The sequence below is a fragment of the Podarcis melisellensis genome, assembly GCF_964234715.1.
Source record: "Podarcis melisellensis genome assembly, chromosome: 17".
Taxonomy (NCBI): domain Eukaryota; kingdom Metazoa; phylum Chordata; class Lepidosauria; order Squamata; family Lacertidae; genus Podarcis; species Podarcis melisellensis.
In genome coordinates this window covers 5,638,582-5,661,756 of record NC_138534.1, presented here as the reverse complement: position 1 = coordinate 5,661,756, position 23,175 = coordinate 5,638,582, and the positions used below count along the sequence as shown (strand labels likewise).

At 46.4% G+C, this 23,175-nt stretch overlaps 1 protein-coding gene across 2 annotated transcripts in view; it reads left to right on the top strand.

Annotated features, from left to right (window-relative positions):
• Positions 1–208: 208 nt before the first annotated feature.
• The window catches only part of TFE3 (transcription factor binding to IGHM enhancer 3), a 34,161-nt gene continuing 11,194 nt past the window's right edge, over positions 209–23,175 (top strand). For both annotated transcript variants that reach the window (XM_081894396.1, XM_081894395.1), the window contains exons 1-3: positions 209–549; positions 12,321–12,434; positions 20,941–21,154. In XM_081894396.1, coding sequence (XP_081750522.1) covers positions 440–549; positions 12,321–12,434; positions 20,941–21,154 — 438 coding nt within the window. In that variant the 5' untranslated portion in view covers positions 209–439. The remainder of the gene's footprint in view (positions 550–12,320; positions 12,435–20,940; positions 21,155–23,175) is intronic.

The following is a 23,175-nucleotide window of genomic DNA, read 5'->3' as shown; positions in this document are numbered from 1 at the left end:
GAGTCTCCTCCAGCACCATAATTCAAAAGCATCAATTCTTCGGCGATCAGCCTTCTTTATGGTCCAGCTCTCACTTCCATACATCACTAGATCCCAGCTGAGCGCCGAGCAATTTTAAGACCCCGTCGCTTCGCCTCGGCAAAGAGATCGCCACCGATCCCAGCTCCACCCGGGGGAGGATCCCAGTCTGATGTCATTTCCCGTGGAGATCTCCCCCCGCTTGCTCCCTCTCCAGCCGGAAAATGAAGCAACACTCCGGCTGGATGTTTTTCTCCCGCGCTGGGAGGAGACGGGTCTCTTGAACCCGCAGCTCTTGGGCCTGAATCGCTTCTGCGCCATTCTCCCCAACTTGGATCCGGAGCGCCTCTCCCCGCATTAGCCGCCGGGAGCCCCAGATTATCTACCGGGGGGGGGCTCCAGTCGGGGGGGGGGCGGGGGAATGATGTCCCATGACACGAGCGAGAGGCCCCCCAACCCGGAGCCGCCCCCCGCCACCGTCTACGTCCTCGTGGAAGACCCGCGATCCACGGACGCGCTCCAGCTGCTCAGGTGAGAAGGCGCCCGCTGCGCGCTTAGGATCGGGATTAGGATCGGGCGGGGCATCTTCGGCAGGCGCCCCTGGGGAATCCGAGTCGCCTCCCGGATCACTTATCCGTGCAACGGCACTTGTGAATCCCCGTGCAAGAAAGGCCGGCTGCGTTTCCCGCTAGGCTAGCGTTCCAAGGCGCGCGGACGGGACGACTCGTGGGGAGAGGCCCGACGCGTGTTCGCTGTCGCGGTCCAATTGGTCCCCGACGTCTGAACGGAGCGGCGTGAAAAAAAGAGAATTCTGCTCTTGTGCACAGGAAGTGACTCCTGGAGCACTGGCGTTATTGGGAATCGGGGTCCGTGATTTTCTTCTCTCTCTCTCTCTCTCTCTCTCTCTCTCTCTCTCTCTCTCTCTCTCTCTCTCTCTCTCTCTCCCCCCCCCCCCATTATGGAAGGGGAAGTGTTGTTTATTGGTTAGGGCTCTTGGAGGCACTGTTAGAAACTGAGATATGAAAGCTAGGAGCTAAATGGCACGTTAAACTTTCTAGGTTGTGGGCACAACAACAGATTGTCTAGGTGCACATTTTTAGAACGAGAATACCAAGCTGAAAATGAATGAACTGCAGCTAAAATAGTACGTTCATTTTTCATATGGTCTAGTCCTTCCCCTGCCCCCCCACCCCTATATATTCTTAAGAGGGTCTCTTTTCCAGTCTTCAGAGAGTAGCTGGAAGTGGGGAGGCAGAAAAGGTACAGTGGTACCTCGGGTTACAGACCCTTCAGGTTAAAGACTTTGCTAACCCAGAAATAGTACCTCGGGTTAAGAACTTTGCTTCAGGATGAGAACAGAAATTGTGCTCTGGTGGTGCGGCGGCAGCGGGAGGCCCCATTAGCTAAAGTGGTGCTTCAGGTTAAGAACAGTTTCAGGTTAAGTAAGGACCTCCGGAACGAATTAAGTACTTAACCCGAGGTACCTCTGCACTCCTTTCCTTCCACTCTGCAATTTTAATCTGAAATCTTAGGCGCAGTACTGCGCCCAGAGCTTAGAAACTCCTCGCACTAATGAAATTCCCTGTCACAAAATGCGCCTAGAAAAATGGGAGTTTCGAACCCTGCTTGGAGGCCTATATGCAAGTCGATAATACTTTCCTGCTTTCAGTTTAAGACACTTTAGCTGTAGACCAGCTGGCTTTAGGAACTTTATTTTATTTTATTTATTTTATTTCCCTCCTTGCAGTGCATGGCATGTAAAACTGCTTTTCATCTGAGTCTGGGCTCACCTGGGCTAAGCACAGAGAGCTGGTTCTAATCTCAGAAGCCTGGAAGAAGAGTGGAAAGGAGGTGTCTCTGAGCATGTGCCAAAAGCATGTCTCTTACCACCTCTCACCCAGCTGAGGCTGGACTTCCATGACCTAGGGTTAACTATATAACCCCAATTAAAATGAAAACAGAAGACCTAGACCAAACCCCTTAAGGGAATAGGAATTCCCCTGCAAAATCCAGGCCTCTCGGGTTTGGAAGAGGGACACAAAAGCTCTGTGTCCTGCCGGCTCCTGGTGTTTTCCCAGCCCCGTGGTTTGAATTTGCAGAAAACCACAAAATTATCTGTGTGTTCGTGGTGTGTGTCTGGGGGGCGGGAGGAGAGAGAAGTAGCTCAGTCAGTGACTCATTTTCCTCCTGTTTTGCTGACAGCAGTGCCTCTCTGGGTGCAGTTAGCTTCCAATTCTTCCCTTTTCTGCAAAAACTTTCTGCTGATCTCAACTTTTACCTGCAAACCGATCAGTGCCAGCCTTGGGCTCTCTTGTTGACTGTCATTCAAATTCCCATTTCTGCTCCGTTCTCCCTGCCCCCAACCCCCAGGCCACCTGCCTCAGACTCAAGAGCTGGACTTTTGCTGAGATGTGCACTCTTGGCTTACTGGGCTTTGGAAAAACAACAAATGTAGACGATGGACCTTTGAGACGCAAGTCTGACAATGATGTGGGGAACGGGATAGTGGTCTCTGTTGATCATGGCAGGGATGGGGAACCTCTGGCCCTCAAGAACATAAGAATGCCAAAGCCCTGCTGGATCAGGTGAAGGTCCAATCCAGACCAGCAGCACTCACAATGCCCAGCCTGGGGAATAAGCTCAGAAACAGGATTTGAGTGCAACTGCATTTTCCCTCCCTCCAGGAGAGCTAGAATCATAGCTGTCAACCTTCCCTTTTTTTGCGGGAAATTCCCTTATTCCAGCGCTGTTTCCCGCTGCTATCTCGGATCGTTAGATATCCCATAGACTGTCCCCCGGGACAGGTGAGGCTGCTGATCCCTTATTTTTGAGGCTGCTGGTCCCTTATTTTCAAATCTGAAAGTTGACAGCTATGGCTAGAACATAGCCATCAGGGTTAAAAGACACTTGTATTGCTCGACTACAGCTTCCATTGGCTACATCCCAGACCATTGGCCGGGTGGGAAGATAAATTCCGGGGCCACCTTTGGATAAACCCCAGTAGTTTACCCACATTATGTCTGAAATATGTCTGGGGAGGCGATTGGGAAACCGTGGACTTAAGAGTAGATACATTTGTGGCTTGTAAGGTATGGGCAGTTGGATGTGGATTTGCGAGACTCGGGTTCCGGTCTTACCTTTCTCATAGACTTTGGTTGCAATCCTAACTAACCCCATTCATTTGGAATAAAGCTCTATTTGATTCAGTAGGATTTGCTTCTGAGTAGACGTGGTTAGGGTTGGGCAGGGGTGAATCTAGGCTTCATTTCACCCGGGTCAAAGACCCAGATTGGCATCTGTGTATGCACACACATAGGCTGGGAGCCTCAACAGTGCCCCTCTGGACAAAGAAAGCTCCCCCCCCCCATAGATACAGCTCTGGAATGGGCTTAGTGAGTCATTCTCTCAGATCCAGTTTGTCCCATCTGCAAAACAGGGATAATATTATATTATTTTAATGTATTGTCATGCCTTCTAATAGGCACTCAACCACTAAGTTCACTATCAACTGGAAGTGAAACAGAGCAACACAAAAAGAAGCTAGTAGTTTCTACGTACTGCCAAGGTGAGATGTGGGGAACCTTTGCCCCTTCAGATGTTGCCGAACTACAACTCTCATCAGCCCCAACCAGTATGGCTAATGACCAGGGATGTTGGGAATTGTAGTTCAGCAATATCTAGTGGCTCAGAGGTTCCCTACACCTGCCCTAGGTATACAAAAGTATATAAATTTGTAAATTTAAACCATAACACCCCTCAAAGGACTGACAAGGACTTGTGAGTTTCCAGGATGAAATGTTGAGGTACCGGTTGTGGAGATGAGGGAAAGATTGGATCTTGGGAGGGGAGAGGAAAAGGGGAATTAACTCACATCCCTTAGAGTAAGCTTCAGAAGCGGGAATCAGGATTGTGGGGTGATGTGAAATTTAAACTCCTTGCCTGTATTATAGAGTGATATTACAGAAGGAAGGGTTGGGTGGGAGAGGGAATTCTTCTCCTGAGGGTAGCTATGTAGCACAGCAGCAGAAGGCTTGTGGAGTGGTCAAGCAAAGGTATCTGCTTCCCCCACACCTCTCCCCCCCCCCCGCCCATGGGGCTTCTGTTCCTTCCAGGCTGGCTGGAGTCATCCCCTTAGGAGAGGAAGCCACACTGCAACATTTTGTTGCAGCCCCCCTGTCTTATTTCAGCCACATGGCGCACTGGGTGATGATCTTTCTCAAATGCAAAAGAAAATGTTTCAGCACACAAATCATTTTGAAGAATCCTGCGGATTGTGATGTTAAAAATTAAGTGTCTTAAAAGTTTCAATTCCAGGCGCAGCAAAATCTCAGTTTTTGTTCCTTCTGCTTTGCAAGTTTTGTCGCTGGTTGCTTCTGGTCCAGCGCTGGTGCCTGTAAATGTTTAGCTGATACAGTTGCCAAGCCAACTAGTCTCTTTTGCAACATCGTTGAGCGAATGTGTTTGTTTTTTTATCACTTTGAGAAACCGTGTTCAAAATATAAAAGTAAAATATTATGATAAATTTACAAGACATAACAGAGACTGATCTGTTTAAAATCTTGCCTCCGATACATTCCTTCCCATGCCTGCAACTCGCTTCTCTGCTCAGGGTGCGGCGACAACGCAGCAAACGAAGACCTATAGTAACCATATTGAAGAATCCAGGCGCGGTCCCTTTAAGCAGTCCCCCCCCCCACCGCTGAAGGAAAGGGCGGGGGCCCCTTGGGGGATTGGAATGAAGCCTCCCTGCCGCCCCCTGGCGGCCAGCGGGGCGCACTGCCGAGCCTCTTGCGCTCCCGGGCTCGCTATTAATAGCTTCCAAACAAGGGCGCGTTTGCGGATGCGCAACACGGATTGCGTTTGCTCGTGTGGATTGGGGGGGGGGGAGATAAAGGGAGATCGGGGGTGGGGAAGTGGCTCCCTTCGCGGGAAAGCAGCTGGGGCTTCTGGTGGAGAAGGCGCTGTGCGTGCAACACACACACACCCAGGGCGGGCTCTGCTTTTGCGCTCGCCTCCTCCCCACGCAGCCAGGGATGCCGGGTTAAAATGCTTCTCCAAAATGGCCCGCACCAGGAAATGCAGCCGCCGCCGCCGCCGCCAGCCCTGGGCAGAGGCCTAAAGTGGGGCAGGGAAGCGAAGGATCGCGGCGCCCGCGGAGAACTGGTGGAGGAGCAGCCCGAGCAGCCCGCGGCCAGCTGGGGAAAAGACGCCGGCAAGGGAGGAGGAGGAGGAGGTGAGCGAGATCCGGGCCCGATCCTAGTTCTCACGGGCTTAGGAAACTCCCAGCAACGCCCCCCTCCTTCCCAACATCGTCTAACCTGGTTGGGGGTGTTTTTTTGGGGGTGGGGAAGAGAAGAGGTGGAGTTGTGGGCTGGGGTTTATTTTCCAGAAATGCGCTTTTACGCAAAACCAGCCAGCAGAACGATCTCCTCTCGCAGCTTCTTATAACACCGCCCTCTCGCGCATCAATGGTCACAAATAACGACAGGTCGAAGCAAAGCAAAGCAAAATACATAACGTGGCATTTAAGATTCAGATATTATTTTTTAAATGTGCGCCCCCAACAATCCCAAGTTCGAAATGAATCCCATCTCGTTCAGCGAGCTTGGCCCCCAGCCAAGGATTGCAGGAAGTTTTTGCCACTCCCCCTTCCTCCCCCGGTTCGTGTCAAGAGAATGAGAGAGTTGGCTTTTTTGTCGGAAGTTACTAGTCCACTTGAAGGAGATTGGTGGGGAGGTTTCGTAACTCCTCTGCACAGAGCTGGGCGGCGCAGTTTCTCGGAAGAGGAGCTGCTGGGACATCCACCCTTCAAATCTCATCTTTGCTCCTGAGAAGTCATTCAGTGCAGAGTTGAGGAACCTTGTGACCCGCCGATGTAGCAGGAGTCCCATCAGCCATGGCCCAAAACATCTGCAGGGCCACCGGTTCTCAATCCCTTCACTAAGTTGCCTTCTGGTGCAATCCTGTGGCTTTTACTGGTCATTGGGGCTTACAGTATTTGCACATTAGCTCTTAAACTAATCAAGTTACAGGGAACCAGGCAGAGGTCTTCTATGGCACCTGCCCTGTGGAACTCCCTCCCACCAGATGCCAAAGAGAACAACAACTACCAGACTTCTAGAAGACATCTGAAGGCAGCCCTGTTTAGGGAAGCTTTTAATGTTTGATGCATTATGGTATTTCAATACTGTATTTTGTTGGAAGCCGTCCAGAGTGGCTGGGGAAGCCCAGTCGGATGGGCAGGGTATAAATAATAATAAATTATTATTAATCCATTCCGGGAGTTCGTTTGACTCCCAAAACTGTTCGAAAATGAAGGCGAGGCTTCCAATCGGCTGCAGCAGCTTCCTGCACTCAAGCGGGAGCAGCTTTGGATGTTCAGCTTCTGAAAAAATTCACAAACTGGAACACTTACTTCTGGGTTTGTGGCGTTCAGGAGCCGATCTGTTCAACAACTAAGCCATTCGAGAACCAAGGTACCACTGTATAGGATTGCAGCTTTGCAGCACCTAACACAATCTGGAAGTGCCATTTAACTCACTGGGACTTACCTCCGAGTAGATACTTACAGGATTAGTGTGCTTGTCTCCTGTCTGCCATGTGGCACTAATAATACTGACCTTTGCAGGAGCGCACAGAAATACTGTTGATCAATATTTTGCAAACTTAGGTCGCTAGCGGTTTTTGGACTACAATTCCCATCATCCCTGACCACTGGTCTTGCTAGCTAGGGATGATGGGAGCTGTCATCCAAAAACAGCTGGAGACCCAAGTTTGGGAAACACCAATTTGGATGAATTGTTTAGGCTGCTGAAACGTGCTATATAAATGCTGTCAGCTGATTAGAGAATTTTAGTTGATTAATTACTGGCTTTTAAACAAGTTGTTTGGTTGGTAAGTTTGATGTACGTCAGGCATAGGCAAACTCCGGCCCTCCAGAGGTTTGGGACTACAATTCCCATCATCCCTAGCTAACAGGACCAGTGGTCAGGGGTGATGGGAATTGTAGTCCCAAACCTCTGGAGAGCCGGAGTTTGCCTATGCCTGATGTACATATTACCAAACCTCATCATAGATGGTGTTTTTTGTGGCAGTGGTGGGGATATATATTGGAGAGAGTATGAAGTGGACATACAATATCCTTTCTCAGCCTAGTGATTGCCAGATGTTGTAGGCTTGCAACTCCCATATTCCTTGACTATTGGGTGTGCTGACTGGGGCTGATGGGATTTGGAGTCCAGCATCTGTAGGACATCAGGTTCAGGAAGGCTGCTCTTGTTACAACTTTAGCTGAAAAAAACAACCACCACCATTCATTGTGAGCACAAGCTGCCTTCTATTCTATTCCCCCCCCCCCCCAGTTCTTTGGTAACACCAGTGTTTATTGCTGTAAAAATAAACACGGCAACAGCTGTAGTTGATGAATCTTCCAGTGACAACTTGCACCCCTAATTGCTGATATTGGCTAAAGCCAATCGTGAATATCTTTGCCCAAAAGTTGCATGGCTGATCCATCCACACACTTAATGAAAAGCAAAGTTCTAATGGAAATGGAGGGGGTAATCCCAGGTTGCAGGTTTTAAAATCAGGTTAAGAGGTTTGTTGCTGTTGGATTGTCTAGTGTGCTCATAAATTGATTACAGCCCAACATTTGCGGTACGGATAACCCTGAGGATTTCCTTTATGTTGCTGTTCAAATGCTTTTGTACCTACCCCACAGATCTAGAATGTACATCATAGATAGAAGAGCAGCAACTTGAGCTGCGTTTTGTGTGAATGCTGCACAAGGGGAATTGTGGAAAGGTTGTTTTGGAAGGGCATGGTAGCGTCTGTGGATAGATAAGACTTGTTGTTTAGTCGTGTCCGACTCTTCGTGACCCCCTGGACCAGAGCACGCCAGGCACTCCTATCCTCCACTTCCTCCCGCAGTTTGGTCAGACTCATGTTTGTAGCTTCAAGAAGACTGTCCAACCATCTCGTCCTCTGTCGTCCCCTTCTCCTTGTGCCCTCCATCTTTCCCAACATCAGGGTCTCTTCCAGGGAGTCTTCTCTTCTCATGAGATGGCCAAAGTATTGGAGCCTCAGCTTCTAGGATCTGTCCTTCCAGGGAGCACTCAGGGCTGATTTTCTTCAGAATGGAGAGGTTTGATCTTCTTGCAGTCCATGGGACTCTCAAGAGTCTCCTCCAGCACCATAATTCAAAAGCATCAATTCTTCAGAGATCAGCCTTCTTTATTCTTTATGGTCCAGCTCTCACTTCCATACATCACTACGGGTATAAGATAAGAGGAGCGAGACATAAATAGTGTGTTGTTTGGAGTAATGGCTTCTATGTTGGTTTGGAATGTATCAATGCTTCAGGGGTGAAATCCTATAGGCACTTCCTGGGGAGTAAATCCCCCGACTGCAGTGGGACATTCTTCCATGTAAACATTTATACGATTATGCCGCTAAGTCCAGAATTTTAAATAGAAAATCAATTCCCTTAATATTTTTTTTTAAAAAATCCTGCTCTTCTTTAGGGGCCATGTTTTTAATCAGAGTACTTCTAACTGATTGATCAAGCTGATTAGCTAATTAAGCATTTCAGCTCTAATAACTGATATTTATTTATACTGTACAGCGAATTCAGGTACGGTGAGTGCTTCACATACTGAGTGCACTGATGGTGCTGTATATATTGAAAAATCTTTATTGCTGCAAGCAACAATCCTATGGGATGAGACAGTGTTATTCCTTCAGTACTGCTGACAGGGACCTTTGGTTAAGGGTACTGATTAGCCGAAGGCCTGGTGCTTTCATGGCTGAGCTCAGATCATGAACTGGAGAAGCCCATCTCCCAGTTCATGTGCTTCTCAACCACTACACTAGGAAGGGCCAGTCTGTGGCCCTTCAGTCTGTGGACTACACCCGCCACTGTCTCTGACCATTCACCATGTTGGCTGGGTCTCATGAGAGAACAGCCCTGTTTTTTAAATCCCCCAGGCACGTTTTGTGACTGGTGTGGGTCCAGTGGCGACCGACATCTCCCTCTGGCTTCCCCCTCCAACTTTCTTAAGCAGAAGAGCTTATCTATTACATTTATACCCCATCTTTTTCTCCATGGAGTACATGGTTCACTCCCCTCCTCAGTTAATCCCCAAGACAACACTGTGAGGTTGGTTGAGAGGCTGACTGGCCCACGGTCACCTAGTGAGCTTCATGTCTGAGTGGGGATTTGAACCCTGATCTCCCAGGTCCTAGTCCGACACTCTAACCCAGCCTTTCTCAACCTGGGGGTCCCCAGATGTTGTTGGACTACAACTCCCATCACTCCTAGCTAGCAAGGCCAGAGCTCAGGGATGATGGGAGTTGTAGTCCAACAACATCTGGGGACCACCCTGGCTTCCTAGAGTATTTCTGCTATGGGACAGTGTTATAAAATAAAGTAGGTAAATAAATATGGGGAAAGCCAAACATCACTTAGGGAAGGATCTGAAATGTTTTCCTTGAAGCTTGAATTTGTTTTATTATGTCTTGTTTTATTTGATGTTTTAACGCGTTGTAAACCACTTTGTAAACGGGACGCGGGTGGCGCTGTGGGTAAAACCTCAGTGCCTAGAACTTGCCGATCGTATGGTCAGCAGTTCGAATCCCTGCGGCGGGGTGAGCTCCCATCGTTCGGTCCCAGCTCCTGCCCACCTAGCAGTTCGAAAGCACCCCTAAGTGCAAGTAGATAAATAGATACCGCTTTATAGCGGGAAGGTAAACGGCGTTTCCGTGTGCTGCGCTGGTGCTGGCTCGCCAGAGCAGCTTCGTCACGCTGGCCACGTGACCCGGAAGTGTCTTTGGACAGCGCTGGCTCCCGGCCTCTTAAGCGAGATGAGCGCGCAACCCTAGAGTCGGACACGACTGGCCCGTACGGGCAGGGGTACCTTTACCTTTACCTTTACACAACTTTGATATTTTTTTCTTAAACGTACAAAACAATAGAAATTAAATGAATAATAATAATAAATCTCACCCCCCCCCCAAGCACATCCCTATTCTGTTATGGAGACTGTAACCTAGGTTTAAAATGCCATTTGGTGATAAATTTATATATCTGAGTTTCTAACAGTGGTATTCATCATCAACCTTTTATTCGACCGTCAGTCAGAAAAAAATACATTTGTCAATACACAGTTAAAACATCCAGGAAGATTTTAGAACTTAGCCAACACTAAAATGGGCTAAACAGATAGCCCCATATCAATACAGTCAATTATAGTCTTGCGACGCTTAAAAGCTAAAAAAAGAAATTTGGCCACCAAGGAAGGTATAGCTCTAGTGACATTATTCTAACCCTGGTAAAACAGCACCTGAAGGTTCCTCTTCCCCAGGTTTTATGCTATTCTGTACCAGTTTTCTCTCCTCCACCACCCCCAATCCGAGTGGGATGAACACCTTTGGACATTGTGGACACTTTTGACATTGTGCTAGAGATGCATATATGTTGATGGGAGGTGTGAAAAGCAAAAGTGTTCTTGTCACAAGTGGGTAAGATGAAACTTGGGAAGGAGATAATGCTGTGGGCCATTTGCCTATTGGTCCAGAAGGTTGACAGGGTGTGTTCATAGGAACCGCTGCATGGCCTGTGGTTCTCTGTGTTGATGCAGGTTGCATGTGTTGAAATTATTTGTGTAGTTGAGGCAGTTCATTCCTTGTATGTGGTCTGTGACTAGCAATTTTACAAGTAGTACATGACTAATAAGAATGCTTCAATGTTTATGTAGTGCTTTCAGGAGTGACATTATAGACCAAACAATCCAGACTTTTAATCTACTGCTGCAGTTTGTTGTTTTATTGTATTTGGCAGTCTACAGGGTGTGCAGCTCTGAGAGCCAAGGCTGAAGGCCAGCTAATAAATGTTAAAAAGACTGATATATGCATTGCGATGTGGGCCCGCATTCTTATTAGAGCACCAGAACCTGCCTTATATAGAGTTAGAACATGGATCCATCCATATTGTCTATGCTGACACCAAATCTTCAAGGTATCAGGCAGCGGGGATTGAATTAGGCACTTTGCAAACCGAGGCGCTTGCAAGGCAGATCAACACCATACATTGAAAGCCCAGCCAATGCACCTTCAAAGCACTTGGCTTATCCCACAGAGTCCTGGGAACTGTAGTTTTCCACACAAGCTACAATTCCCAGCACCCTTAATGAACGACAGTGTTGGATGTGCTTTATGGATCTGCTCACAGTCCCTGTGCTATCAGATGCATGTTGGACAACAATGGTAGTGTTGGAATAGGAACGTATACACTGAGGAGGAATCTAAGAAGCAAGCCAACTTCATATCTGTGCCAAGCTTGGTGTACATTGAATGGAGTTACCAAACTCATCTAGATTACTCTTTTGAAGTACAGTGGTACCTTGGGTTACAAACACCTTGGGTTACAAACACCTTGGGTTACAAACACTTTCGATTACAGACTCCGCTAACCCAGAAGTAGTACCTCAGGTTAAGAACTTGACCTCAGGATGAGAACAGAATTTGTGCGGCAGCAGCGGGAGGCCCCATTAGCTAAAGTGGTATTTCAGGTTAAGAACTGTTTCAGGTTAAGAACAGACCTCCGGAACGAATTAAGTTCTTAACCAGAGGTACCACTGTAAATATGAAAAGGTTGAGATTTGGTTGGTAGGCTTATGTCCTCTGAGGCAATTTCAATATGTAGGTGCCATCATGTGGGAACAGGTGGTCATTTAGGTACCCTTGTCCCAAACGCTTTAGGGCTTTTGTAGGTGGGAACCAGCACTTCTGATTGAACCGAGAAACTGACCGGTAGCCCAGAGTAAGTGTTTCAAAACTGGCATGATATATTATACTCCATACTGCTAGCCCCAGTCAAGCAACGGGCTGCTACATTTTGCTCTACCTGTGAATTTGTCAGTCTTGAAACCTGGAAATGAATAGTCAATCAGTGCAGATTGGACAAGGCTGGAATAATATGTTCTGACTGACCTGGCCCAGGTAGCAGTCCAGTGGTGGCGTTTCTGCACCTGTTGAATGTTAGGAATGTTTCTTCACGTCAGTCCCATGTAGAGCATGTTTCAGGAGTCCACTGTGAAGATTGTGAATGGCCATGGGCAAGTCAGATGTCTCCAGAAAAGGAGCTTATCTCCTCAGCAAAGCTGGTTAAATGCATGTTTTCTGCTCCTATGGAGAGAGGCTGAGTTGGGTCTGTGTCTCAGCCTGTTGTCCGAGATAATAGCCATTGCAGTTCAAAGAGAACTCGCCTTTCTGACCCCGTGACCTTTGTATTTTTCTTCCAACAGCTTCAACTCCCTCCTTCCAGAGTCTGGGATTGTGGCTGACATTGACCTGGAAAATATCCTCTCGCTGAGCAGCGACAACTTCTACGAACTGAAGAGCCAGCCCATTGGAGTCAGGTAAGGAGCCCAGAGGGCCGCCATCTTGGAACCGTCTTGTAAGCTTGAGGGTAGGGCCTCTGGGCTGCGGCGGGGAGAGAAGGGGAAGGCTTTCCGAATACCCCAAGATCACCTTGAGGTCAGTCGGGATGATTTGCTTGATCTGCTGCTGTTGCGCAAGTAAACAAGGGAAACAAAGACGGACCATCCTTTCCCACGTTTCCTCATGTTTGGATCCTTGCGGTGCTTCTGCTACCCCTCACTGGGGCAGAAGGATGTGTAGATGCCTCCATTATTTTTGCATTGATGATCCTTAGAGCAGCATGGTGGCTCATTTAAGGACTTCAGCCTCCTAGGGAGAGGAAAAGATGACGTGAGGTCAGGCTAAGCTATGGTTTCTCTTTACCTTGCCCACGTCCCTTGGCAGCGATGATGTCTCCGGACAGAATTGCTGCCCTTGCTGAAGATTCTAATATGGTGGTGCCTTGGTTCTCAAACTTAATCCGTTCCAAAACGAAAGCGTTCCAAAACCAAGGCGCACTTTCCCATAGAAAGTAATGCAAAACAGATTCATCCGTTCCATATTTTAAAAACAACAATCCCTAAAACAGCAATTTAACATGAATTTTACTATCTAACGAGACCATTGATCCATAAAATGAAAGCAGTAATCAAGGTACAGTGGTGCCTCGCAAGACGAAATTAATCCGTTCCGTGAGGCTCTTCGTATAGCAGTTTTTTCGTCTTGCGAAGCAAGCCCATTGACAGCTTAGCGGATTAGCGCTACAGCTGTCAAGCGGCTTCCAGCGATCAGCTGTTAAGCGGCTTATCAGCGGAACAGCTGATACGCGGCTTAGCGGCTTTAAAAAAGGAAGAAAAAAGCGAAAAAAACCCGCGGGGGGATGCAAGATTTTTTTTGTCTTGCGAAGCAACCCCATAGGGGAATTCGTTTTACGAAGCGCCTCCAAAATGGAAAACCCTTTCGTCTAGCGGGTTTTTCGTCTTGCGAGGCGTTCGTCTTGCGGGGCACCACTGTACTGTACTATAAAATAAATAAGGCGGTATTGTAGATGATAAAAATTAATTTTTATTTTTTTCTTACCTGCACTGATGATAGTCATTGTTTGGATGGGGGGCTTTTATCCATTTCCACAGTCACACAATCAATCCATCAGTAGCTGGACTGGGTTCTACACAGTCACTAAAACAAATTAACCAAAAATGCCAAAAAAGCGCAAATTAAATATCAAAAACCAAAGCTCCAAACTTAATCCATTCTGGAAGTCTGTTTGACTTCTGAAATGTTCCAAAACCAAGGCACAGCTTCTGATTGGTGCAGGTGCCCCAGAAACAATAGCCGACAGCCACATCAGATGTTCAGCTTCCAAAAAACGTTTGAAAACTGGAACACTTCCAGGTTTTCGGTGTTTGAGAACCAAGGCGTTTGAGACTTCTGCCGACACAGCTAGATTTTTTTTGTCCTTGATCAGGAGACTTAGAAGGAAGCTTCCTTATTTGAAACAGAAGTTAAATTCAGACTGCTTGGGCATTTTCTCCAGCGTAGCGTGGTAAACACTGGATTTTCATAAAGGCCCCAAATGGTTCTTGGGAACAGTTGTGAGGGATTTGTACCCCGGATGTTTCCTTGCACACGTGAGGGAACCCTTTTCCCTTGGTGGCCTGGCATTATGGACTTACACTTTCTCCCTGAGGTTCCTATCCTGCCCCCGTGTCCTCTGTTCCTTTATGAGTCTCTCTGTACAAACGTCTCGCTGAGCATGGTGTACAGGCAGCGACCATTCTATTATTATTATTATTATTATTATTATTATTATTATTATTATTACAGTATTATTATTTATTTTCTTTTTTATACATTTCAATAATTTTACAGTCATTTTACCATTTCAAAACTCGACTTCCTTCCCCCTCTTCCTGCAGTTCTTTAAATTTATTTTTTATATTTTCTGCATATTCCAAATTAACTTAATTTACTCATTTAGTCATTTCCTTTAAATATATGCTCTTATAAAACTGCAGGTTATTGCAACAATCCTGCCAATGTTCTTATCTGTTTACAGTTTATTTGTCAATATAAATATTTCCATTCTTTTATAAAAAGTTTGTTATCTTGATTTCTTATTTTTCCGGTAAGTTTTGCCATTTCTGCGTATTCCATAAGTTTTTGTATGCATTCTTCTTTCACTAGGATTTCTTCTTTCCATTTTTTGGGCAAGTAGCATTCTTGCCACTGTAGTCACATACATGAATATATTTCTGTACAGTTTGGGTAGTTCTGTCCCTATAATTCCCAAAGGAAGGCTTCTGGGGTTTTTTAAAGGTGGTGACCATTTTGCATGGGGTTTCCCATGTGTGCATCAGCAAAAGTCGGCGATCGCCTGTCAGTTGGACTGGGTTTGGTAGGCAGTGGCTGTAGAAGCTGGCTGCTGTTCTCTGACCCATGTTCACCTTTGGACTTGGTGAGGCAGGCAGCCGTCTGATGCAATCCAAACAGTGAGGAGGGAAGCAAACAAGACGGGGAAATTCCCCTCCTTTGCCAACCCATTGCTGTCTCCTGCAGCCAATTCTTCACTCAGAGCACAAGATCTGCAATTGGCTCAGAGGTAGAGGATCAGTTTTGCATGCAGAATTTCCCACATCAATCCCTGGCATCTCCTTTTGAACCTAGGAGGAGGTAGAGTCATATCTGAAACCCTTGAAAGCTGTTTGCAGTTGCAATAATGAGCTAGATGGACCATCTAGCTTCCTAGTGTAATAAACGAAATCTGCAATAAACGAAAATCTGCCCTTATTCCCTTATGGGGAACACAAGAGCCCTTTGCAGGTTCTCCATCGGTCATTACAGGAATTTAGTAATGTTACAGGAATTAAGTAATCACCATTTCAAAGGGTGACAGACTACCAGGAAAATACTGCCAGGAAAGGCAATCAGATAAGGCATTATTAGATAACCAGGGAGACAGGAAAAACAACAACATTCAAATTTCTGTTGTAGACCGTCTTTTCTGTGATGTAGGTATGATGTGGGGGGGGGGGTTCTTGGGTTACACCCCTTCTGTGATGTAGGTATGATGTATGGAGGGGTGGTCTGGAGCTCCAGGGCAGGGAATTTAAAATTTCTATATAAGGGCATGCACACCTTGTTTCGGGGTCCTCCTCCTTCTCCTGCGTGTGAGGGGAGCACCCTGTTGCAACAGCTTTAATAAAGATCAGGCTTACTAGCTGCTTTGCTTCTCAATATTCCCTGGTTGGCCTCTGATATTTTCTCCTACCAATAGAGAACCCATGTGAGGACTCTATACGGGCTCTTGGATACCCCATAAGGGAAAAAGGACATATTTTGTTTACAACAAGGGTGAGGGTATGCCACAGTTTTTCAACTGGCATAGTGGTTTTTGTGTGTGTGTGTTTTTACCAGTAGTCCATTTTTTTACAACTTCTCCCTTGCAGGATGTAGGCAGGGGCTGCTTAAAGAGAGAGAGAGGTTCAGAGTTGTAGGTTGCAGAGCAGGGAACGAGAACAATGCAGGGAGATTAGGTATGTTGGAGGAGAAGGGTTGGGGGTTGCAGTTAAAAAGGACTATGACCAGTGAGTGGAGATAGGCCCTTAATCACAGGGATCTGCCGTTCTTGTGGCTAATTATTAAGCAGAAATTGACCACATATCTTTGAGTTTCTTCCTCACATCCAAGGGGGCCTGAAAATGTTCCTCCCTCTTTCCCCCAGCCCGTTTTCCTCTTTCTTGAAGCTCTGATTTTAAGGATCCTACGGCAGCAACCTCATTCTGCATTTCTGGGTGTTTTAGTCTGGTGATCTGCAGATCAGCTGCAGTTATGTTGTACTCTGTTCATGTTACGGATCAGGACATCCTCCCAGCACAATGATCAAAGCAGCCAAGCTTGTTCATTTCTGTTGTTACTGTATGGATAGTTAATGGAGTTTCCTATCCTTTAATGGCACCCACAATTACTTGTTTAATTTACATATGCAAAGGTGGCCTGCTTATTCATAATAATATACAGTCATACCTCGGGTTACAGCCGCTTCAGGTTGCGTTTTTTCGGGTTGCAGACTGCCGAAACCCGGAAGTACCCGAATGGGTTACTTCCGGGTTTCAGCAGTCGCGCATGCGCAGAAGCGCTAAATCACGCTTTGTGCATTTGCAGAAGCACTGAATTGCAACCCGCGCATGCATAGACGCGGGTTGCGAATGCTGCAGGTTGTGAATGTGCATCTTGCACGGATCACTGTAATAATAATTCATAATAATTTGTATATATCCCACCCACCTGGCTGGGTTTCCCCAGCCACTCTGGGTGGCTCCAACTGAATATTAAAATACAGTGTTAAACATTAAAAACTTCCCTAAGCAGGGCTGCCTTCAGGTGTCTTCTAAAAGTCAGATAGTTGTTTATTCCCTTGACATCTGATGGGAGGGTGTTCCACAGGGCAGGCGCCACCACCGAGAAGGCCCTCTGCCTTGTTCCCTGTAACCTCACTTCTCGCAGTGAGGGAACCGCCAGAAGGCCCTCGGAGCTGGACCTCAGTGTCCGGGCTGAACGGACCTCATCAGCCTCTGTGCTCAGGGCCGTCTCTGTTGCAGCACTCTGGATGTGAAACTCTTTCCCACTGGACATACCGTGGTCCCCCATGTCAGTAGGTCACCATCAAGTCAAGATGTACCGTATTTTTCGCTCTATAAGATGCACCAGACCACAAGACACATCTAGTTTTTGGAGGAGGAAAACAAGAAAAAATATATTCTGAATCTCAGAAGCCAGAACAGCAAGAGGGATCGCAGTGAAAGCAGCGATCCCTCTTGCTGTTCTGGCTTCTGGGATAGCTGTGCAGCCTGCATTCGCTCCATAAGACGCACACACATTTCCCCTTACTTTTTAGGAGGGAAAAGGTGAGTCTTATAGAGCAAAAAATACGGTACTTTTTCGTTCGGGTCTGTGGAGGTGACTGATTTATAGAACTGATTTATAGTCCCTTCTGCTGGGTTGTGGGTTCATGACAAGTTTTACAAGTTTCTATGTTTTGTTTGATTTGTTGCTTTTGTAATGAAAATGTTGTCAGCTGCCTCGGGAACTTCTGGGTTCAAGGGCAGGTAATAAGTCCAATAAATAAACACAATCAATAACACAAAGCCCATTCTTATAAATTGTCTGTGTAGTTTTTAAAGCTAGAATGAAACTCCTGGCACTTGTTCAGTCCCCACTCACATAACTTATTTACCACCTCCTCTTTTTAAAAAACAAAAATGGAGACAGACCTTGGTATTTTGTAGGCTGGAAAGAAATTAGACTTTGTGATCTTTATTATTATTATTTTTTGTAAAGTTTTATTATTTCATTTTATGATGTGTATGAGAGAGAACATTTATAACAACAGGCAAATCAAAAGATGAAAAACAAAAATATAAAATAGGCATTTAAAATGAGTAGTTGCACATGATTTGAAATAACAAAGTTCAAGTAAAGATTATCAACTTTATCAGATCATCAAGTCTAGTTCCAAATCTATCACGCTTGTGACGAGGGTTGTCTTGAAAATGATGGTTTTGATACATAGGACATAAAGGAATGCCAGAGCATATAAAAAGTATCTGGAGGTTCTAGCCTTTGTTGAAATCTGAAATTATAATAATAAAAAATAATAATTTTATTATGTGCCACCCATCTGATTTGGGTTGCCCAGTCATTCTGGGTGGCTCCCAACAAAATATTAAAAACACAATAAACGTCAAACAGTAAAACCTTCCTGATACAGGGCTGCCTTCAGATGTCTCTGGAAAGTCAAATAGTTGTGTATTTCCTTGACGTTTACTGGAAGAGTAGCTCTACAGGAGCAAGCCATGAGAAACAGAGCTGAGCTGGAATCAGTCTTTTTTATTTTTTAAAAAATTGATTTTACAAATTCATTCACACAAATAATAGTCTTGCAAATATTAGAATTTTACACAAGATTCTTTCTCTAAAGAATCTTGTGTAATTATTTAAAACCTGCCAAAGAGTGGAATCTATGTTGAGTGACAATGTGGAATTCAACACTGCTCTCCTCCAGTTGTTCCTTCTGTGCAAGGAGCCCCTTTCAACTGAGGGCTGAGTTCTGCCCATGACATCAGTGCTAGAGGGCGGGTTTCAAGGCTACCTGCAAGCAATTACGGTAATAACAACAGAGAGAGAGAGAGGATTTGCAAGGTTTGACAGATTGTTGGGAGAACGATTTCCATGGTGACGCTGGAGGCAACAATCTTTGGGAAACGCATTGCCCAGGTCAGAGAAGCAATGTTTCAAATGGTTTTTAGATGGCATTGCTCACTGGAGAATCCTGGGATGTGGGTGGCACTGTGGGTTAAACCACTGTGCCCGCTTGGGCTTGCCAATCAAGAGGTCGGCGGTTCGAATCCCCACGACGTTGCTCAGCCCTGCTCCTGCCAACCTAACAGTTCAAAAGCACACAGTGCAAGTAGATAAATAGGTACCACTCCGGTGGGAAGGTAAATGCTGTTTCCGTGCGCTGCTCTGGTTTCGTCAGAAGCAGCTTATGCTGGCCACATGACCCAGAAAAACTCTGTGGAAGCGGAAAAACGCCGACTCCCTCGGCCTTTAAAGTGAGATGAGCTCTGCAACCCAGAGTCATTCGCAACTGGACTCAATTGTCAGGGGTCCGACTTGCTTATACCCTCCGTGTTCCTTGTGAAAAACATCATGAGCAGATGTGGGGAACTTGTGACCCTCCAGAAGTTGCTGGACTACAACTCCCATCAACCCATGCCATTTGCCATAATTTCTAGAGCTGATGGGAGTTGCAGTTCAGCCAAATCTGGTGGGGCACAGGTTCCTCATGCCTGAACTTGAAGGGAAAATGTATTTTTGTTCCATATTAAAAAAGGAAAGCTTGCATAATTTAACGTTTATCCAAATAAAATTCAGTAACATCACCCCCCCCACCTGTGGCTTCCATTTATTTTTTTCAACTTTTTAGAGACACAAGATGGCGATAGGGACAAATATTTAACATTCAACCGAAACCAGTGCAGAACTCTGAGTGTAGAAAACAAATTTATCTTTTAAAACAACTTTACCAACCGACGGAACTGTTGTCTGACAAAGATGTACACTCAAATGGATCAGAATCTCAGCATTAAGTATTCTATTGACATTCAACATTAAATTCTCCTATTCGGTAGGTTTTTATTTCTATTCCATCTCTGAGGCTGACCTCCCAGTTTTATACATTTTAAAAAAATAGTTCTCTAACGTGCTTGATCTAATGTTTCGTTAGTAACATCAGCTTTCGACTGCCTGTTTTGTTCTGCGTCCAGGTTTGTCTAGGTCAGGGAATCTTGTCTCTACAGTGGTACCTCTGGTTGCAAACAGGATCCGTTCCGGAGGCCCATTTGCAACATGAAAAGAGCGCAACCCGCAGTGGAGCGTTTGCGCACGCGTGGGTTGCGATTCGCCACTTCTTCTTTTTTTAAAATGAAGATTTATTAGCATTTTCAAAAAAAGGAAAAAACATATAAAAAGAAAAAAGAAAAAAAAGATAACGAAAAATCCAAAAATCCAAAACTTAAAAACAATTAAAAACACTTAAAAGTTCAAATACTTATTTTCTTTTAACTTGTTTCTCAGACCTCCTCATGCCTCCCCTTCTTGTATTCCAATTTAAATTATTAGCTCAGCAAATCCTTAACTTACTTCTCCATTTAATTTATTCTAACATGTTATTATTTTACTTTTCTTCTTTCTTCCATTTCCTCAATTTATATTTACAAACCTTATTTTCATTTAGTTTAGACCATTTTAATAACCAATTTTAACTTATCCAAATTTACACATCAATATTTATACCTCATTATTTTTTCTTAAACATTTTTCCTAAAGTCGACCAAAATTTCCCTTACACGACTTTCCCAATTTCCATACCAATAGCAAAGCAAAGTAAAAACAGAACAAACTATATTTATGTACCCTTTGGATTCCCAAACTCCACCCACCCACTTCTGCACATGTGCATGATGTCACTTTGCGCTTCTGCGCATGCGCAAACAAAGAAACCCGGAAGTAACCCTTTCCAGTACTTCCGGGTCGCCGCGGGACGTAACCTGAAAGAACGTAACATGAAGCAACCGTAACCTGAGGTATGACTGTAGTTTCATTACAGGAGTGTGCAGAACCCTGGTACAGTGGTACCTTGGGATGTGAACGGGATCCGTTCCGGAGCCCCATTCGCATCCAGAAGCAAACGTAACTAGTGACGGCATGTCTGTGTACACACGTATCGCTTTTTGCCGCTTCTGCACATGCGCGTGATGTCATTTTGAGCATCTGCGCATGCGCAAGTGGCGAAACCCGAAAGTAACTCACTCCGTTATTTCCGGGTTGCCGCGGAGCGCAACTTGAATTCGCTCAACATGAAGCATATTCAACCTGAGGTATGACTGTAGTGAGATTTCCTTGATGGCTGCTGAATGTTCTCTCCTTCCTCTCTTCCGGCAGCCCTCCGAGTGCCCCAGCTCAGGGTCCCGCCATGTCGTCCCGCGTGCTTCTCCGCCAGCAGCTGATGCGGGCGCAGACGCAAGAACAGGAGCGCCGGGAGCAGCAGCAGGCGGCACAGTTCACTCCGGCGCCACCGGCCCCTTCCACGCCCGCCATTTCCATGAGCCCCCTCGCCCGCCCTGCCCCTGCCCAGGTTCCTGTGGAGGTACTGAAGGTGAGTCGGAAGGAGAGAGGAAGTCCAGGAGGGTTGGTAGTCGGCTCTGATCTTGCCCAGAGGGACTGTGTGGCAGGAGGAGGGCTGGGTGGCCTAGTGGTGGGGGCATTTTCTTCTTTGGGGGTGGGATGCTACAGCACTGTAACAGGGAAAAGTGTAAGATGCCCATGAAATGGTTGATGGCTTGAGCTGGATGGCATAAGTCATCATTGAATCGTCTTTCTGCTGCGTGCTTGTGGTACCATTGAGGTTAGCGCTCATTGACTGTTTAGATCCGTGGGTACATTTGAACTTTTCAGTGGGGGCCACCCTCTCCAGTCACTCCTCTCTCCCCTCCCCTGGATCAGCCCCCACCCAGAGAAACAAAAAGGAAGTGTGCACCCCCCCCACACACGCAAATGCTTTCCCCAAAGGTCAGATCCAGCGGAATCAGAGCCTTGAAAAGTGCAATAAAGGCGAAAAAAGGAAGTGGGAAAGAACATTTCTCTTTCAACTTCCTCCTTAAGCTCTGTGTGCATTTCAAGGGAGAAAAAAGTAGCAATTCTCACTGCTGGTGAGGTTATTAATTATTATTATTATTATTATTATTATTATTATTATTATTATTATTAATATCCCTCCCTCCCCAGCCAAACCCGGGCTCAGAGCGGCTAACAACAATAAAAATAGCACAGTTTATATAAAATCACAATCAATTAATTAAAAGACATTCTAAAATCAATTCAGAATCAGATCAATGGCAACCATAGGGCTAGAGTTCTATGAGGATTACATAGGGAAGGGGGTCTCTGAGGCTTCACGGGCACCATGCCCAGTGGCATGACATTGGTGGCCTCTGGTTTCGGTAGGTCAGTACAGGAAGAAGCTTGGTCAGCTTCCCCCAATGTGGTGTTTCTCCAGAGGTTTTTGGACTGCAATTCCCATCAGCAGAGCTGGTGGGCTTGGTGGGTCAGTGGTTCTGCCCCGTGACATGAAGGGTCTCGATCTGGCCTCTTTGATTCCCTTCAAATGCATTATTTATTTCAAAACATTTCCATCCTGCCTTTTATTTGGAGAGCTCACGTCTGCTTAATGACCAAGATAACATAACCAAATTGCCTTCTGCTGACACCGGCGTTTGCTTGTGACTGCATCCATGTCCAGCAGTTGTTACTCAAGGCTAGGCTCATTGTGCTCACGCTTATTGTAATGGTTCTAGGGGTTGCTCGTGCGTAAGTTGCCGCCACTCCTGGCTAGGTTACCTGGTTGAACCCTTTCTCTCTGGACAGCCTTTCACCCGTGGCTCTCAATCGCTGGCAGAATCCGTCAGTGGGCGTTTCTTGAACTTCTTCCAGCAAAGAAGTTCTTTGACGCCAAGTCTAATCCTACTCTCCCTGCGCGGAAGTCTTCTGCGCAGGGAGGGTGTGGGCAGCGGAGGACCCGTGCTCTCCCCACTGGTCTCCGGTGAAGAGTCCTGGAGCCTTCCCTCCGATTCCCCCATCTGCCCCCCTTCACCCCTGGTGTTACGCTGATTTCCTTCCCCAGCAGATGGGCTGCCTCTCTCCCTGCTGGGACCCTCTCCAGCATCGCTCTGGAGCCTTCTCTCCGCCTCTGGCTCCGATGGCAGTTCCCTGACACTTATGCTGCTCAGTTTTAAGAATTACTGGTTTAGACAATCTGTGTCTTTTACGATTGCTGTTGAGCGTGACTATCTCTAGGGTCTCAAGCCAGCTGAGGTGCTCTTTGGGGTTTGCTATCAACATGCTATAAGGGATGCGGGTGGCACTGTGGGTTAAACCACAGAGACTAGGACTTACCGATCAGAAGGTCGGTGGTTCGAATCCCCGCGACGGGGTGAGCTCCTGTTGCTTGGTTCCTGCTCCTGCCAACCTAGCAGTTTGAAAGCACGTCAAAGTGCAAGTAGATAAATAGGTACCGCTCCGGCGGGAAGGTAAATGGCGTTTCCGTGCACTGCTCTGCTTTGCCAGAAGCGGCTTAGTCATGCTGGCCACATGACCCAGAAGCTGTACGCTGGCTCCCTC